Here is an 18,947-nt window from a genome sequence, read left to right as displayed (position 1 = left end):
TGGCTATATGCAAATCAGTCTGTCCCTGGCCCAGTGCATCATGGGAACAGGGCAGACTAAACTACCAAGCCAATTCTTCACCAGAAAGGAGACAAGCTACCGGGGACCGGTTTCTGGCATTTCAGCCTTCTTCGGCCCGGCTTGCTTGAATCCTGATGGAGCAGTGAGAAAGGGACTCATGTCTGAGTATACCCTGCCACACCTATAGTGGCCAAAAACGATTTACAAAAAGGGGGTGGTGATGAACAGAGTGTCTGAGTTAAACAGACCACTCTTACCCAGTCCAAAGATCAGGGCTTGATCCATCACCGTTATTTATCTCACTGCCCCATCCCAGCTCAGAACCTGTGAGCTAAAAAACGGTGTGGGATCTAGCCCTGATCTCTTGACTGGGTGAGAGCTTTCTGCTTAATTAAGAGACTCTGTCCCTCACCACCCCTTGTTGTAAATATTTTTGTCCACCCTAAGCGTGGAAGGGTATTCTCAGATGTGAGACCCTTGCTCATTGCACCATCAGGATTCAAGCAAACCGGGCCGAAGACGGCTGTAATGCCAGAAACCGGTCCCCGGGAGCTTGTTTCCTTCCCAGTGTAAGAATGAAAAATTGTCTAGCAGACGCGACAAAGAATTTTCAATTCTATTAAGGACACGGAGGCGAGGATTATGCTTCTCTTCACTTTACTGACATAAAACAGCAGCCAATAAAAACTTTAAACTGGCATGACCCCGGAAGGACAACCCCCTCCAACAGTATGCACCAATCACTATCAAGTCCCATGTATAACAGTCCATGTTTATCCATACGACCTCCTCTTTCTTTGCGACATATCATCAGTCCAACAAGACCGGAGGCCAACGTGGCAACCATCGCATCCAACGTCGAGGAAGGCATCCCCTGCACCTCGTCACAGATATCCAGATCATAGAGTGTTCAGCTCACGTCTGCTTGTGCTGATCACCTGAAACAAGAACATAAGTCGTAATGGCTATTCCCGAACTTGGAAATACAACAAGCCAATAACAATCATTCGGGTGGGTACAAAATTCATCAACCATACAATATTGCATGAAATACCATCCTGCAAGCCCGGGTGGGATAATCCTCGCCTCCGTGTCCTTAATAGAATTGAAAATTCTTTGTCGCGTCTGCTAGACAATTTTTCATTCTATGTCAGTCCACGGAGGCTCAGATTATGCTAGTTTAAAGTTTATCCACCACCACCGAGGCCACATCCACAATAGGCTTATGATAAAACACTTTAAATGTGGAATCAGAAGACCAATCTGCCGCAGTCATGATATCTTGAAGCCGAGAGCCGGCCCCAAAAGATTTTGAGGCCATAGCCCCCCTCACAGAGTGAGCCCCAAATTTAGAGGTATCAATACCCGCCAGGTCCAACAACCAGGTAACCCACCTGGCCAGAGTCGCACTGGTGACTGGGCGGAAAGGTTTCTGTAATGAAATCAACAGTTGACCAAAACCAGTTCTGAATTCTCTAGTACAATCCTCATATACCTTCAAACATTTGACTACACATAGTTTACTGTGGTGAGGAAATGCAGGATAAGCAATACATTTTGTATGAGTCTTCGTACGTCTTGAGATCGTAAAAGAAACTCCCGTGGGAGTGAATACTCTACCTGATAAATCCAAGGCACGAATATCCGACACTCGCCTGCATGAGACCAAGCAGAGGAGAAGTGTAAGTTTAGCTGAGAGCTGCTTGCGAGACAGACCCTCATTAGCCGGCCAGGCCGCCAAAAAACGTAGGACCACTGATACGTCCCAGAGTTCAGTATACTTGGGTAGAGGGGGCTTCACTAAGCGGACCCCCCTGACTACTCTGCACACCAAAGGGTGTTCCCCAACGGGCTTACCGTCAACATGCGGGTGCCCCGCGGAGATCGCCGATCGGAAGTTATTCACCGTTCGATAAGCCAGACCAGACCGCGCCAGTTCCGACAAGAAATTCGCTATGACAGTAATATCGGATCCCATCGGATCCCCCTGCCGTTCGTTACACCAACCAACCCATCGTCTCCAAGCTGACTCATATCGCTTGTGGGTGGAAGGCGCCCATGCCTGAGATAGGAAAAAGAGAGTGTCCTCTGAAACTCCCGGCATTTGCCAACGTCGCCGGAAAGTCTCCACGCCATGAGGGACAACTGATTCTGAAGGACCAGCGGGTGGGGAAGACCCACCGGGTCCGTGAGAAGATCCGGGAACGTCGAAATTTGCACTGGCGCTGCACAGGTGAGACTCATTGCCACCGGGAACCACGCTTGTGCTTTCCAGCACGGTGAGACCAAGACCAATTCCGCCTTCTGCCTCCGAACCTGAGCCAGAACTCTCGGGATCATGATAAAAGGAGGAAACGCATACAGAATGCCCGTCGTCCACGATTGAAGGAAGGCGTCCGAGCTGATCGCCAAGGGATCCGGGCGCCAGCTGAAAAACTGGGGAAGTTGCCTGTTGAGCCGAGAGGCAAAAAGGTCTATCACACACGGACCCCATTTGTGGTTCAATGCCCCGAAGATCCGAGGGTGCAGCCTCCAATCGCTCGCATCTCTCAAGTATCGAGAGTTCCAATCCGCCGTCACGTTGGCAGACCCCGGAATATATTCCGCCGTCACCGAAATTTGATGGGCCAGGCAATAATGCCAGAAGTCCTTGGCTATCTCCGCTAGGAGACGCGACCTGGTGCCTCCCAGGCGATTTATGTAGCGTACCGCGGACACATTGTCCATGCGGAGGAGAATACAGCACGAAACTCCCTGAGGGGACAGAGTGCGGATCGCAAAAGAACCCGCCAGGAGTTCCAGACAGTTGATGTGGAGACTCAGCTCCTCGCGGGACCACCGGCCCCCGGTCTCCACCGAGCCGCAACGGGCTCCCCAGCCCCACCGGCTGGCATCCGACTCTATCACCACTTCCGGGGTGGCCGCGAAAATGGCTCTGCCGTTCCACGCATCCATATGCTCTAACCACCAGTTTATCTCCGTACGTGCCTCCGCAGAAAGAGAAATCTGTTGGGCATAGGTCAGTCCCTTGCGCAAATGCAAGGCCTTCAAACGCTGCAGGGCCCTGTAATGCAAAGGACCCGGAAAGATCGCCTGGATCGAAGAAGCCAGAAGCCCCACCAGGCGTGCCAACGTCCTCAAGGAGATTGTCGGAGAGACAAGCGCTCTCCTCAACTCCTTCCTCACCGCCACCCTCTTCTTGAGGGGCAAGAGTAATTGAGCTTTCACCGAGTCCACCTGGAAACCCAGGAACTCCATCACCTGAGAAGGCTGCAAGATCGACTTCTGTATGTTCAGGAGAAAGCCCAAGTCCTGAAGGAGGAGGATCGTCCACGACAGATGGAGCGACACCACTTCCGGTGACTGACCTAAAATCAAGATGTCGTCGAGGTAAATAATGAGGCGAACACCCCGTTCCCTCAACGTCTGCACGATGGGTTTCATCAGCTTGGTGAAACACCATGGGGCAGACGACAGTCCAAAGGGCATGGCGGAAAATTCGAACCACCGATCGCGCCATTGAAACTGCAGGAACCGCCTGTGTGGGGGATAGATGGCCACTGCCAAATAGGCGTCTTTTAAATCCAGACGCACCATCCAATCCTGTTCCAATAGTATATCTCTCAGGAGGTGTATCCCCTCCATTTTGAAGTGTCGATAAACGACCCAGCCATTGAACTCCTTGAGATTCAACACCAGTCGGTACCCTTGGTCCTTCTTCGGGACCACAAAGACGGTGCTGACGAAGCCTAGCTCGTGCGGGGAGGATTCCACAATCGCCCCCTTCTGGATCAAGGAGCATATCTCCGTATCGATGAAACTCTGCTCTGCTTGGGAAAAACACAGTGGGCCTGGCCTCCGCCGCTGCATCGGGGAGGCATAAAATTCTATGTGGAAACCCTGTATCGTTTGTAACACCCAAGGGTCGTTCGTAAGTTGGCGCCACCTGTGGAGAAAAAGAGACAGTCTGCCCCCCACCATATGCTCCGATGGGCATAGAATTCGTACCTGAATAGGAGTAGTCTCCTGAGTTCGCCTGCTGTCCACGATAGTCTCCTCTTTGACCCTTGCCACGACCTCCTCTATCACGGGAGGGGTAGAAGTTGGGGCGTCGATTACCTCTGCCCCTCTGCTCTGCTCCACGTGAGGTCTGTGCATAACCTCGGCCGGACCCTCGACCTCTTGGGCGTCCGGCCCTATCAAAAACACCACCATGGAGAACCCTCTTGATGTTGGACTGGGCCCTGTCCAATGCGGAGAAGGTGGCAACATATTTGCCCATCTCCCTGACAAATTTGTCGCCGAATAGCATACCATTAGCTTGGACACCAGGCTCGGAAGGGGCCATCTCCGCCAGCTGGGAGTCAAGTCTCATAAGAAAAGAGCGCCTCCGCTCTGTAGACACAGCCACATTGGCATTACCTAAAAAGCACATGGCCCGCTGTGCCCATTCCAGAACCTCCGACACGTTCAGCGGCACATTCCTATCCTTGGCTATCACCGCCGCGTCCAGAATCTTCGTTAGGGGACCGGTGATATCCAACATTTTGTCCTGGACACCTCTCCATGCCCTATCCAGCCCCTTCTTTGGATCTTTCGCAAACTTGCGCATAAACGCCACCATTGTGGGATCTAAATCCGGTGTGTCAGCCACCTTCCCTGTCAAGGATGGCCTGGGGCATTCGGAGCGCAACGTGGCCCTCACTCCATTATCGAAACCCTGACGCAGGTTGTTGCTCACATATTGTGCCACCTCAGGGCACGGCATCCACTCAGTGGACCGAGGGTGCACAATATTGTTTGGGTTAAAAAGAAGATTCCTGGGTACCTGACCCTCGTCCGCCTTTTGGGTGTGCTTCACCTTCCTAGATCTCTTTCTGGGGGCCACTGATCCCACCTCCGAATCAGAAGAATCCGGCGGGGTCGGGGAAGAATCCCCAGACGTGTCATTCGCCATTGAGCCATGGTCCTTCAAGACATTCCTGGCCATCCGGGCCAGCACCTGGGCCGAGGACTGAGAAGAGGTACCGCCCATCGCGGCAGATTTGAACTTTCTCTTCCCATAATTTTTAAGGGGCTTAGCAAAAGGCTTAAGAGCCTGGACTAGTGCAGTCTTCACTGACCCCTGGACGTGGGAATCCAGGGCCTCTACCAAATTCTCCTCCAAAAGCTCTTCCTGAGGCTCATAGTCTACATATTCATCGTAATCTGCCCACTGGTTATCCTCCTCGGCGTAGTACGCCATAGCTCTGAAGCAGGGTGGTGTGGAGGAGCTTCAAGGGGGGGAGTAGCCCAGGGGAGCCTCCAACACACACACAAACTAAAACCAAAATCACTACAGGCAATGAGGCTGAATACTAGGTGGAAGGAGACCCCTATTTTGCACACTGTAAACTCCCCTAGAGCAGAGCTCTAATGCGGATGCGCTCCGTTAGCGTTCTAATGAGGCCAGGATTGATGCAGTCCGAAAGCGCGATGCGTGAGGAGCCGGTAAAGTGAGAAACGAAAGTCGGCTCCTCGCGCATGCGCAGTGCGTGTGGGGGCCGGGCTCGACTGCCTCCTGCGCGCGAGTGTCTCGCGTCTGCCTCCTCCTGCTCCACCGCCCCCTACCGGTACACCGCCGGTCGCGTTACGCGCCGACAACCGAAAACGCCCGCGCGGGCCAACAAACAATAAAACCGGAAAAAAAGGCAATAAGCACAACGTCACAAAACACCTCAACCACGAGCGGAGGTCCGCTCAGCACATATCATCACTGACGCGCGCGCGCGCCGTCTATAACCACCGCCCTTACACACCTTACCCCCATGAAAGAAGTAAAAATAGAAGGGCACTTAACTCGCTGCTGCAGCAGCAAAGAAAGAGGAGGTCGTATGGATAAACATGGACTGTTATACATGGGACTTGATAGTGATTGGTGCATACTGTTGGAGGGGGTTGTCCTTCCGGGGTCATGCCAGTTTAAAGTTTTTATTGGCTGCTGTTTTATGTCAGTAAAGTGAAGAGAAGCATAATCTGAGCCTCCGTGGACTGACATAGAATTGGCTTTTGTAGTTTGGTTTGCCCTGTTCCCATCATGCACTGGGACAGGAACAGACTAATTTGCATACAGCCAGGTTCTGAAACTGGGATGGTGCAGTGAGCTAAAAAACGGTGTGGGATCTAGCCCTGATCTCTTGACTGGGTGAGAGCTTTCTGCTTAATTCAGAGACTCTGTCCCTCACCACCCCTTGTTGTAAATAAAGTAGAACTATTCATAGAAAACTAGAATTCTTTGAAAAACTTCCAGAGACAATATTTGACCTTGTCCACAAACAGTTTTCATGTAAATCTGTCATAAAATGGTTTTGGTACCTCTTTCTCTTCTGTATTTACGAGCCATTTCATAAATGTATTTTCGTGATTCATTCAGATGGCATTTTCAAGTGTCAACTTATAGGCTTAGAATGAAACATTGCTTTAAATGCGTACAGCACCAATGCACTTTCGTGTACAACCACTACCAATGCATTTTTATGTTTTTGGGTGGGTTTTGAACACTTGTTGTATAGATAGTTTTTAGATGCGTTTATACATGTTTAGAACGTAGTATTCAGTAGAAGTCGTACATAAGAAAGTGGAGTGGGTGTTGCATGGCATTTTAGATTCCGAATGGATTTTCCCTATTCATGCCCTTATATAGGTACAATTCACGTTGCCCTTATATAGGCATAAAATCAAGCCCTTATTTAGGCATAGCCCATGCAGCCCAAATACGTGTGGCTACTTCCATCCGTTCAACAAACGTCACAACGATTTCTTGGAAAACCAGACTCTTAAGCAGAAAGGACTTCCCCTAGCATGGAGATTGATTTCTCCAAGAACTCAATTGTGCATGAACAACTATTCCTTATGGGCAGTGCTTTAAATGGAAAAAAATAAGTGCAGGTACTCATTAGATTGAGTTAGGGGCGTGGCTAGTGGGCGGGTTTAGTGGCGGGGTTCGACATGATGATAGAAAACGCTTCTATTGAGTATTAATTTTGCCCTTGCATTGCCCTTGACAGTTGTCTCAAACTTTCCATACTTGCAGATTAAGAGGTACATATGCTAAGGGTGGCGTGAAGTACTTCTGGGAACAATGCAAGGAGCTTCTAAAGCCTGAATGCAGCCAAGCTATCAACAGTGCTATCAGTACTTTCAGGCTAGGAATCAATGTGCCCCAGGATGAGAGACTGGCATAGCATCATTAATAACAAGCATTCAAAGCATTTCTTTTCAAATACCTCCTGGGTGTCCCGATTCTCTTACTCTCTGATTTAGTTTGTCTCTCACACACAAACATACACACAACCAAGCAAACGCACACAAACAAGCAGACAAATACCATCTGCCAATCTTCACATCTCTAATCTCTCGATCCCTCCCCTCTCACTTCTCTCCCATTTGAATCCATTTCTCTCTCTGCCCCACTCTATTTACCCCAATGGTATCCTATAATCCTACACCATAACTCTCTCTATTTCTAATCTGCCATCTCCGCTGCTCTTACTCTTTCCATTGCTGTCTCGATGTCTTCCCCCATCTCTGTCTGTACTCACCACGTCCGTATCTATTTTTCCCCTTTAAACTCTCCTCTGCTCACTCTATCTGTGCCCCCCCCCCCCACTCTTCAGCTTCTTTCATCCCATTCTCCTTCTTCTTCCCTAGGCAGAAGCTCACAGGGCTGGAGAGGTTGCAGTGGCAGACAGAGCGCACTGCAGAGTTGTGAGCATGCAGAGTCCAGCAGGGTAGATTTTGGGGGAAGAACAATACTGGCCTCTGATGGGCAGGTCAGTAGACCTCCTCCCACCTCACCAGGGCTCCAGGCAGGCCGCAAAGGCCATCTCCACCACCCTATCCCAGCCAATGTCCCAGCAGGTGGAGGGGGTGGATTTACAGAAGCAAGTGAGTCAGGCCTCAGTGGGAGGCCAATTGGTTAAAATGGCACAGTCACTTATGCAGGCTCTTTTTCCTCCCACCCATTCAGGCTGCACTCATCACTGTGCCCCTGAAAGCCGATTTCCAATACACAAACAAGACGACGCAGCGTGGAGGCCCGGCAGGGGGCGGTTGAGGACAATGAGAGCTTCGGGAGAAAAGTCCCACTTGCCCTGCGGCCGGCCACCAGCAGGCCCTTCAACTGAATGATACAGACAGGTGCGAAAACAGCCAGCATGCTGCCAAATAAATGGGCCCACGCTGGCCCTCAGGCACTGACCCAGTGCCCGCCTTATGAATCCGAGTACCGGTACTCTCATTGGCACTGGAAAAGTGCCGGTACTCAGCTTGTTAAAAACAAGAAGTGCCGGTACTCAGTACCGGTGAGTACCGGCCCATTTAAAGCACTGCTTATGGGTTCATTCATGACGTTCATATGCCCAACTTTACGTCAAAGATGACATTCCTAAACACCTTCAAGGTATAAATATACCTTCACTTGCTATGGCAAAGCACAGTGTGGTTCGGTGCAGTTCGACGACCTACTTGCCCGGTGCAGCAAGTGCCGAAGGAAGCCGACTCTCCAGCTGACGCTCTGATCAGGAAGCTGCCCTCCTCTGCCGAGAAATCCAGCTCCAGTGTTTCTGACTCCCCTTGCGGGGTGTTGGGAAATAGAGTCCTGAGACAGAGATACCAGACCTCCTTCGTTCTAAGGTATGGAGCTCATTAGAACCTAGAGAAACCTTTGGCAGTTCTTGGCAAAACTAAACCTATACTAAAGACCATACTTACTTCTTTCTCGTACTAGACTTAGGTTAGGTACATTGGGGTAGGCGTATTTTAGAAACACCAGTTGAGTATTTTAGCCTGTGTTATTTATGTATGTATTTTTATATGGCTTAGAAACCATACAATGCTATTACAGTATTATTTCATATTACTGTTTACGCTCTACGCATTATACTTTGCATTCTGCTTAATGATTGTTGCAGTTCACCTCTCTTGCATGAGAAAGAAGACTGTTCAATAAACCTTTTTATTGAAACGACTGTCTCTCTATTTCTGTGCACCCTCAAGTAGAAACGAAGCGTGCGCGATTGACTGAGTAAAATAGTTATCTATTGTTTCCACGACTCTGAAGATAGTTATTCCAGTCCTAGGGAAACAAAGTTGTCATGTTTATGCGGTTCAAAACAACAAAAGGAGAGGTAGGGAGAGTCAGGAAACACTCTTAGTCCCGGTTATATTTGTTTAAACAAACAAAAAAGAGTGTCCAAGAACACAACTAAAATACAAATGGAGCAGGAAAATAATGAGTATATGACCCCTCTCGGGTCAGTATAGAAAGGACCCGGTAACAAGGGTGTCAGCAGGTTCCAAGCGGGTGTCTGGCGTCGAGGGCGGTGTGCCAATTACGCTACCACCCCCTACCGAGATCCATGGTGTGCATCTGACTCACCATTCAAGTGCATATTCATTGACTGTGAGGTCTCCTAAATTGGGAGGACCTTAGGAGGAGTTCGCTCCTTCTCCATGCACTTTTTACACGTGATTTTCACTTTCACGTCCCTAGGTCAGGGTGGGCCTTAGAGTGCTCATACCACCAGGGTTTAGTACACTTTTGTCCTGATGAATGCCTGGTAAAATTACACCGTTTCAAGGCAGAAACATGTTGACTGATTATTAACTTATCGGAAATAACCAAACAATTTATTTGGACTATTTTCCCACACTATTTTAAGTCCGTCCCAGTGATCAAGTAATACACTATTTTTTGAGACACTGAAGACATTTTTTAAACCATCACGATCATCTCTTAATGACTCACTTCACGTCTATTTTCACAAAACCATCTCCGCAGTAGATCTGGTGTTGTAGCACATTGGGGAGGCACTCGGCCTCGCCAGTGGGGCCCTATGATGAAGCATGTCACCAACCAGGTTGGTGAGTGAGGGTTTTCTATACTGACCCGAGAGGGGTCATATACTCATTGTTTTCCTGCTCCATTTGTATTTTAGTTGTGTTCTTGGACACTCTTTTTTTGTTTAAGCACGTGTTTATGCGGTTGTCAGAAACTAATCCCTTATTGTGTATTCGAGAAAGTTTCTAGTGACCTCTGAGCTAGCTGGCACTCACTATTAAGTTTAGTATATTCGATAGAGACCTACTGACCTAAGTCCTACGACATACCTATAGGATATATTATTCCAATGCGCAGAGCCGATTGGGAATATAGGAACTACACTACAGTGTGTGGTTGTATGTGGGGTTGTGTCTGGTTGTGTGTGTGTGTGTGGTTGTGTGTGTGTGGTTGTGGTTAGTTGTGTGTGTGAGGGTGTGTGTGTGTGTGTGTGTGTGGTTGTGTGTGTGTGGTGGTGTGGTTGTGAGGTTGTGTGTGAATGTTGTCCAGTTTCACGGTAACATTTCCTTAATGTTCCTGAAGTCACAAAACAGTAATACTAAAAGCATCTCAAAATAAAGGAACTCAAACAGAGTTTGTGGAAAGAGAAAGCACGTTGTAAGTCAAACGGGCGCACAAAGCATTAACACAACAACAAAACAAGATCACTTAGCAGAAGCGTTCATTCTACATATAACAAGCCCGGGAGTGGGAAATAAAAAAAACACGCGGGTGCACGCAAAGGTGGCGGCCGCGCTCTGTGGTGGGGAGGGGCGAGCAAGACAGAGAGGCAGAGCGAGGGGGTTGGAGGAGCATGCTGTAAGGCTTAATGAGCCATGAAAGAAAGGCAGATTGCGGATGCGCGTGAACGCAAGCGTTGGGCCAGCCAGCAGTACTTTGAAAACTCTCCTACTAAAGTCTCTCCGAGCAGCGCATGCGCTGGCTCAGCGAGACCTAAAAAATTCACCAGAGGGTTCTGGAGATACAGCAATTACAAGGTATAATAAATATGCACTTATTAAGTTAACCACGAACACGCATTGGCAAATTAAACAAAATTTGACACTTAAGACACTCTTTCAAGAAAAACTTGGGTAAGTGGCAATGTAGTCACTTAGATGACCAATTCTGGAAGGGAGCCAGTCAAGGAGACCAGCAAGATCCTCTGAACCAGTTACTCCAAGGAAGAAGCAGATCCAGGCACTTTTATCCCTTTGCTATAAGGTCCTACGGAAGTGGTCCTGATGCAAGGGATACAGTATCCTGAAGATGCGATGCAGTTGACGGGGGTCTTCCTTCGGCTACTCCTCATTACATTAACTCAGTGAAGCGGGCATGGCCAGAGAGGTCATCATTCCTTGAGGTCCTCTCGGTCCCTGCAGAAGCACACTCGCCACTGTGCTACCAGTCGGCCGGTATTGGTGATAAAGGCAAATCCTTCCCTGGGTGACCAAGCTGCCCTACAATGACTCTCCCGGGTCCAGCACACTCTGGTGCAACTTTCAGCATCAGATCCTGGTCACTGGTGCTGCATGTTGACATGAAATGGCGGCTTGAAGATTTTGGCTACCAACTCGCTTCAGGAGGGTTCTTCAGCTGTTATAGCCTTGTGCTGGAAACAAGAGGTCAGCCAACTGACCCTTGAGGTCTTTTGCTTCAGCTGGGATAAGGAGTCTACTTTTCCACAAGCAGGACACAGCAGGGACAACCCCTTCTCCTTTGCTATTGCAACAACAAAGTAATGGATTGAATGCTTGAATTAACCTCAGCCACTGGTAATTGCTCAGGACGCATCACAATCCATTGTTCTTCACCCATCATGCCACCTCAGTTTGGACCCAGCCATATGCAAATCAGCCCTGACCCTGCTCCTCATGGTAATAGTCCAGCCCGAACTGTCAAGCCAGGTCTTTCCTGAACTGGAATATAAGCAACCTAGGATCGGTTTTGCCCTTGCTGTGGGCTCATCAGTCAAGGATAGCTTGATCCCAGTAGCACAGTGACCTCCTCCTTTGCTAGCCTCCATGTTCAGCAGGGGCAGTCCACACCTTTGCAGCCTTTCTTTGCAGGTCCTCCATGGAGCAGGGCAGTCTTAGTTTTTTTTCCTGCAGTCTCTCTAGATCTGGGTTCTGGGGGCCAGTGGTGCCCTATTTCTACCCAGAAAAAGCCCTTAGGCTAGGATAGGGTTGATAGCCAATGAGTTATCAGGTTCCCTCTCTCCTGATGACCACTTCCTGTGAAGTGTTGCTTCTGGCTATGCCAGGATGCACCCTTCTGCCCACTTTATGGCAGAACCACTCTTTTGGTGTCTAGACCTCTCAAGCCCAACCCAGATTTGTGGCTACACGCCCCTGGAAAACTAGTCTGCAGTGGCAGGCTAGGAGCCATGTGTTTACCTCTGAAACACCCAGGGTGTCACAATCAGTGCTGAAGTCCCTAGGGTGGCCCTCCAACTTGCAGGCCCTGGGTACTAGAGTACCATATGCTAGGGACTTACATGAATCAATAAATCAGGATTTATAAAGCACGGTTAATCACTCAATAGGGTAGCCAGGTGCTTGCAGGTCAGAGTGGCATATTTGAACAATCAGGTCTTGAGAGTCATTCGGAATTTTGGAAATGAGGTGATGGTCCAGTGTTGTGTAGGGAGGCTATTCCCGGTCTTTGCTGCAAAGAGGGAGAAGAAGCATCCTCCACTTCTGCTTCGGTAGATGCGGAGATTATGGCCAAATCAAAGGGAGGTGGAGCGCAGTCATCTCGACAGGTGGTTGAAGTTCAGGCAGTGGTTAAAGCAGGCAGGTCCTTGGTTGTGTAGAGCCTTATGTACGTGAGTCAGCAGCTTGAATTGGCATATCTGCTATATTAATGGGAGCCAGTGCAGTTTCCTGAGGTGGGGTGTGAGGTGAGTTTGTAGGGGAAGGCCATGGATGAATGTGTCTGTGGCGTTCTGTAATGTCTCAAGTTTCTGTAAGAGGTGTGCGGCAATTCCTACGTAGAGGGCGTTGCTGTATTCCAGTTGGCTGGTGTTGAGGGCCTGTGTCACAGTGCGTCTTGTGTGATGGGGTAGCCACTTGAAGATCTTATGTAGCACGCGCAGAGTGAGAAGCAGGCAGAAGAGACTGCACTGATCTGTGATTTCATGGTGAGATTGTGGTCAATGATGATTTTGAGGTTTCTGTTGTGGTCTGAGGGAGTGGGTGTGTGTCCTAGGTCTGATGGCCACCAGGTGTCGCTCCATGTGTTGCCGAAGATCAGTACTTCCATCCGGTTTGTGTTTAGCTGCAGGAAGTTGTCCCTCATCCAGTCGGCGACGCTTGGCATGCATCTGTGGAAGTTGGTTCTGGTGGCGTTGTCAGTGAGTGAGAGGATGAGTTGGATGTCATCTGCATAGGAAATTATGCTGAGATCGTGGGATCTGAAGATGTTGGCCAGCGGGTTAATATGTGCGTTGAAGAGAGTGGGGCCGAGGGATGAGCCCTGCGGGACACAGAAAGTAATTGCCTTGGGGTCGGAGGTGAAAGGTGGATCCTCTGGGTTATTCCAGTGAGGAGGGACATGATCCATCTGAGCGTGCCCCCTTCAATGCCAATATGGTGGTGTCTTTTGATCAGCATGTGGTGAGATACGGTGTTGAAGGCTGCCAAGAGGTTGAGGAGAATCAGAGTTGCTGTTTCTCCTCATTGGAGGAGCGTCTGAATGTCGTCAGTTGCTGCGATCAGGGTGACTTTTGTGCTGTAATTGCGGCGGATCCAATGTTGGAAGGCGTTGAGTACCTGCTTCTGTTCCAGGTGTGTCATGAGTTTCTTGCTGATGATTTAAGTACCTTCACTGGGAATGGGAGCAGGGAGATTGGTCAGTAGTTTTTGAGTTTGCTGGGGTTGATGGAGGGTTTTTTGAATAGTGGTCTGACTTTGGCGTATTTCCAGGTGTTGGGAAATGTTGCAGTGGCGATAGCGGTGTTGAGCAGGGTGGTGGATTACCTGGCCTATTCCTGTAGTTTTCAAGGTTGAAGATGTGGGCATGCATGGGTCTGTGGAATCTCCTGAGTGGGTGGATTCCAGGGTGTAGGTGGTGTCCTGGTTGCAGAGGAGGTCAGTATTTCGTACATGTCAGTTGCAGTGGTAGCGTATCTGTCAAGTAAGTCCTCAGGCTTGGATTCAAAGTTTCTATATATGGTTGTGATCTTGCCGTGGAAGAAGTTGGCGAGGTCGGCGCACAGCTCCTGTGAGGGTGTGAAGTTGTTTTGCTGGCAGCCAGGTTGAAGAATTCCTTAACAATGTTGAAAAGTTCCTTACTGTTGTTGGCGCTGGTTTCAATGCATGCGGAAAGGGCTGTCTTCTTTGTTCGCGGTGGTAGAGGTTGAGAGAAGTCTTGAATACTGCCCTGTTGGGGGAGTCCTTGCTAGCATGCCATCTCCTTTTCAGCGGTTTGTTCTATTTTCTTGCGGTTCTGAGTTCTTGGATATACCAGCTGGTTGTTTTAGAGGATTTTCTCTGGATGTAAGTTATCTAATGCCAATTGATCATAGGCCAGTCAAACATCTACATTTTAAGGTCAAGGTACAGGCAATGACTTCTGGTTATCAGGCTTCAGTGCACTCTCCAGAGTCAAAAATCAGCATCAGTAGTCAAAAAACCTGGTGTTGACCATACAAAATCAGGCATTTTCTAACAACCACCATCAGTAATGTAACAGCCAGAAGCAAAGCCCTCCTCAAGACTGTCAACATTGAACCAATCCAGTCCCTGCATCAGTCAACAGTTACAATGCCATCAACTCCCCGTTACCAAGATCAACGAATCAAATCAAACATTGTTACACCTTCCACATCCCCAAACTACCAAACATTCCCCATTGACTTGCTACCAAATGGACTGCCTTCAATCCAGTCTTGTGCATGGATAACTTCAATATCCCTTCATCCAACATCAAATATGTCCAAGGAGAGGCCCGTAAAACCTTCCACCACATTTTCAACATCTCCCTCAGCCAAGGAACACTCTTAGACACTATTAAGATATTTCCACTGCGATAGAACCATCCCTGGGCCCAGGCGACCTCACCGACTTCTAACCTATTACCCACCCTCCCCTTTTAGGGACACTCATTAAGTAAGCTGATTTCCTCCTTCTCAGTGACGAAACCACCCCTGACCGCCTTCCTTTTTCTCTCTGCAGCCTTCCACACAGACGACCAGCTGACTGATCAATACCCTGGAAAAAAATGTATTTTCACACAGTCTTAAAATTGTTCACATCTTACCTCACAAACAAGATCACAGAAATGTCCTGTCTCCTAAGAAGTACCGAGGATCAGTCCTTTCTCCCATCATCTTTAACCTCTACAATGGTGCTCTTGGATCCATTCTTACAGGCAGCAGCATCAAAATCCATCTATATGTAGATGATGCCCAACTCTACCTAAAACTATCAGCACCAGATGACATCCTCAAATCCTGCCTCAAACTCTTCCAGTTTTGGATGTAATCTAAAGTTAGACACCACAAAGACTGAATTCTTACTATTTGGCAACAGCTCAAAAGAGCCCAGATTTAAGCCAGACTTTCCGACGTAAACCTACCAGGGTTTACCCCCACCTTCGACTCAAGACTCTCATTCAAACAACACATAGTAAAGACCAAGGGAGCTTGGTTCTAACTCGCTCTTGAAGAAAAGTGAATATGTTTCTTCTGGAAGATGACTTCCGAACAAATGTACAAGGCCTTTCCAATGTGGGCTGAAGCAGGGCCCTGTTCCACTGTGTCCCCAGCACCACCCTTGCACCGCTGAAAGGCAGCAGACATGAAGCAGCACAGCTTGTAAAGGTCTTGAAGAATCACATTACCTTAAAAGACTTACACTGGCTTCCCCTTCCATCCCAGATCATCAAGAACATTTGCATTACTTATAAAGGGCTCAAAATCCAAGCTTGCCTGCCAAACAAACTGGCCACAACTAAGGGGCATTATTAGACTAGGAGCGTGGAAATCACAAGACTGAGGACAAAACAACATAGGAAGGAAAAAAACACAGAAGGTAAGCCTTTTTCTTTCATGCTCTGGAACTGAATCCCTATTGATGTGACATCAGCTCTAACTCTCGCACAATTCAGAAAAATGCTTACGACACATCTCTTCAAGGAGCACTACCGCTGACCAGACAGTCCACCCCTGATCTTCCCCAAGAACTGTATCTTCCCAGGGGCCAAGTCCCCGATTAACTGCTCTGGATCCAGGTTAAGTGCTCTGTATCCAGACTGTAAGTACTGCCCATATATATTATCGGTGTAAGTACCAATGAGAGATGTCCAGACTGTAAATTCTGGCCACACATATCCATATTGTTCTTGAATAGGTTACATCTACATGCCATTAATTGATTAACCATATCATAACCTTATAGGTGCCAGTCCCATGCAGGGTAGCTGAAATAACAAATATAGTAATCAAAAAGAGCTAGCTACTTTGATAATGCTCAAGTTATATGTGTCCTTTTGGGAAAACCTATTGGTTTTATTGAAGGCCCTCACCCACCAACCGAGTTGGTGGCATGCCATTATCGGGCCCCACCCGAGACACCGAGTGTGCCTCAGGTGTGCTACGACGTCTGATTACAGCGGAGCAGGTTGTGTTAAGTGAGTGTGCAGTGAAGGTGTTTAGAGTGGAGTTAAAATGCTGTCCTAGAGGTCCCATTCGGTTAATTTGTAAGTGGGACCTAGGCAGAGTTCAAAACAATGCTTTTGGACGTGGTAGGAGAGACTTATGGTCTCCCACGTCCAGTGTGGTCAACTAGTTTCGGCCAGGCCTTTGGTTAAAAACTGGCTTTCTTCAGGACCTATGTGTGAGGGGGTGAGATATGGAACTCACGTGTTGTAAGCGCCCTATGTGAAGCACTCGCTAAGATGCTATAATTGTAAGAGGAGGTTTGTACCTGTGAAAAGAAAAGGACGACAGACACAGAATATGTAAAACACGCTGCTTAGGCACATGATCAGTGGTAGCGATTCCGGGTGCCTAAGTGGTGAGAGAGTCAACCGACAGTGTTATACGGTTGGTGTCAGCTGGTGAAATATAGGCCGAATGGTTTTACTATGCGGTAACGGTGCTAGTACCTAAGGGCGGAGATAGCAAAATGCTATGGCGACCAAGGCAAAATGAAGAGATTAAAAGCAAACTTCAGGGGACAAACTCCATGAGTTACTGGCGGAGATCCGTGATACTCGTGCACTCTATGGGGGTCAGAGAGAGAGAGAGAGAGGGGGGGTTTTAAGGAGCGGGTGTGGAGAAAAGAGCACTCGTCATGCGGTAAGTAATGCACACTCGGGAGTAACCAGTGGCTGCATCCTGGTGGCGGGACCGCGTTCCGAGGGAACTCTCACTCTCCCACTTACTTGGCATGATCTCTGGACCCGCTGTGTCACCTGATGTGTCCAGCCAGGAACTCCTTCGGTGTTCTTCGGTTTCTCACCATGTTTTTTGCACAGATTCTCCTCTGGGGGCTTCACGGGGGGCAGATGAAGCTGTTTTGCAATTTCCACCATGTTCCTCAGTTGTCTGTTGGGTCTGAGGTTTTTCCCAGAAGATGCTGCTCTGCATTCTGGACAGGGGAAGTTGTCACCTCTTCCCTCCCAGCTCTGGGTGATGCAGGAGCGGCAGAAGTTGTGTCCACACTCTATGGACACCGGATCAGTAAAATAATCCAAACAGATGGGACAAGTGGCCTCTTCCTTGAGACTCCTGAGCTGAGCTGCCGCCGCCATGATTCAGAAATGCCGGAAGTAAAACACTTGTCAACTTCACTCCCTGTTAAAACTGGGCTGAAGACACTATCGAAGTTTAGCGGGGGCTGGGATTGGCTAATAGTCCCCTCCCGACCATTTGATACTGGATAGCACAGACTCGGATTGGTTGGTAGCCCGACTGCTGATAGCAGCCCAAGCTCCTATTGGCTGGTAGCTTGCCCGTGTTCATTGGTTGCTGTAGAGGGCAGCGCAGGCTGGGATTGGCTGAAGGTGAGACCGGCCTTTTCAAATTGTCTGTAATTTATCTCTTCTCGTCTGGTCAGACACCGACCCGAGATGTCGGTAATGTGCTGGCTGGACTGGTTCACTTTGCATTCAGTGCCGCCCCTCTCTGATTACACGCACAGCACTGTCGTTATTGTCTCTGTCTGCCCTTTTATAATGAGAAGAGAGAAGTACAGAAATATAAACATAAAACGTATATACCTTAAGACTAATCAAAAGAAAGGGAAAATGCACAAGTCAACATTGTAATGATGAAGTGGATTGAAACTGATTAAAATAAATAGAAGAGGCCACGTTTTTTTCTAACTTTTAGCCTTGCTGCTTGGCAGCCGCGACACTAAACACACAGCATGGCTAAAAACATTGACAAAGCCAATGTGCTCTCATAGGCCTGACCCATTGACTGTGCCAGTGCTTAAGATACTTCAGGGCTACATATGAATCAACGCAGTAATTAATGAATGTAAATGCAAGGTACAACCACGCTTAGAGAGCGCCGTGAAGAACCCTAGACAAGAACTCTAGACACTCCATCATTTCAGTAAATTCCAAGCGGCAAGGTCACAGAAAGGTAAGGCACAGCAAGTGCCTCTTTGCAAGCTCTGGCACTGATCTCCAAAGCAGCAGGCCTTTCTCTTTTATACCCGCCTTGGAAGACCGGGGTGTGCTATAAAAGAAGAGAAAAGTGTGTTTTTAGCTCTGTGATCTTGTCATGAGCTGCTGGTGAAGGCAGAGGGCTGCAGCCCCCTTCCAGCAAGAACTGGAGACTTCCTTGTATGCATAAGGAGTGCCCTGTGTCCAGTCTTAACAAGAGATGGAGGCTTCCTTGTATGCACGGTGCACTATGTCCAGTCTTAACAAGAGATGGAGGCTTCCTTGTATGCACGGTGCCCTATGTCCAGTCTTATCAAGAGCTGGAGACTTCCTTGTATGCACAATGCCCCGTGTCCAGTCCTAGCAAGAGCTGGAGGCTTCCTTGTATGCAAAGTGCCCTCGGTCCAGTCTTAACAAGAACTAGAGCCTTCCTTGTATACACAGTGTC

The 18,947-nt window shown here is 48.6% G+C and overlaps 2 protein-coding genes across 4 annotated transcripts in view; both read right to left on the bottom strand.

The window, feature by feature from the left end:
- Window positions 1-17,666, bottom strand: part of LOC147710232 (E3 ubiquitin-protein ligase TRIM39-like) — a 150,232-nt gene extending 132,566 nt beyond the window's left edge. For all 3 annotated transcript variants that reach the window (XM_086920909.1, XM_086920908.1, XM_086920907.1), the window contains exon 1: window positions 17,270-17,666. In XM_086920909.1, coding sequence (XP_086777035.1) covers window positions 17,270-17,638 — 369 coding nt within the window. In that variant the 5' untranslated portion in view covers window positions 17,639-17,666. The remainder of the gene's footprint in view (window positions 1-17,269) is intronic.
- Window positions 921-4,978, bottom strand: LOC147710233 (uncharacterized). The gene is made up of 2 exons (XM_086922092.1): window positions 2,987-4,978; window positions 921-959 (listed from the first exon to the last, which is right to left on the bottom strand). The coding sequence occupies exons 1-2, from the start codon at window positions 4,976-4,978 to the stop codon at window positions 921-923; spliced, it is 2,031 nt and encodes a 676-aa protein (XP_086778218.1).
- Window positions 17,667-18,947: the final 1,281 nt, after the last annotated feature.

This window comes from Lissotriton vulgaris, chromosome 5 (assembly GCF_964263255.1).
Source record: "Lissotriton vulgaris chromosome 5, aLisVul1.2, whole genome shotgun sequence".
Classification (NCBI taxonomy): Eukaryota; Metazoa; Chordata; class Amphibia; order Caudata; family Salamandridae; genus Lissotriton; species Lissotriton vulgaris.
This window is presented reverse-complemented; position numbering and strand designations above follow the sequence as displayed.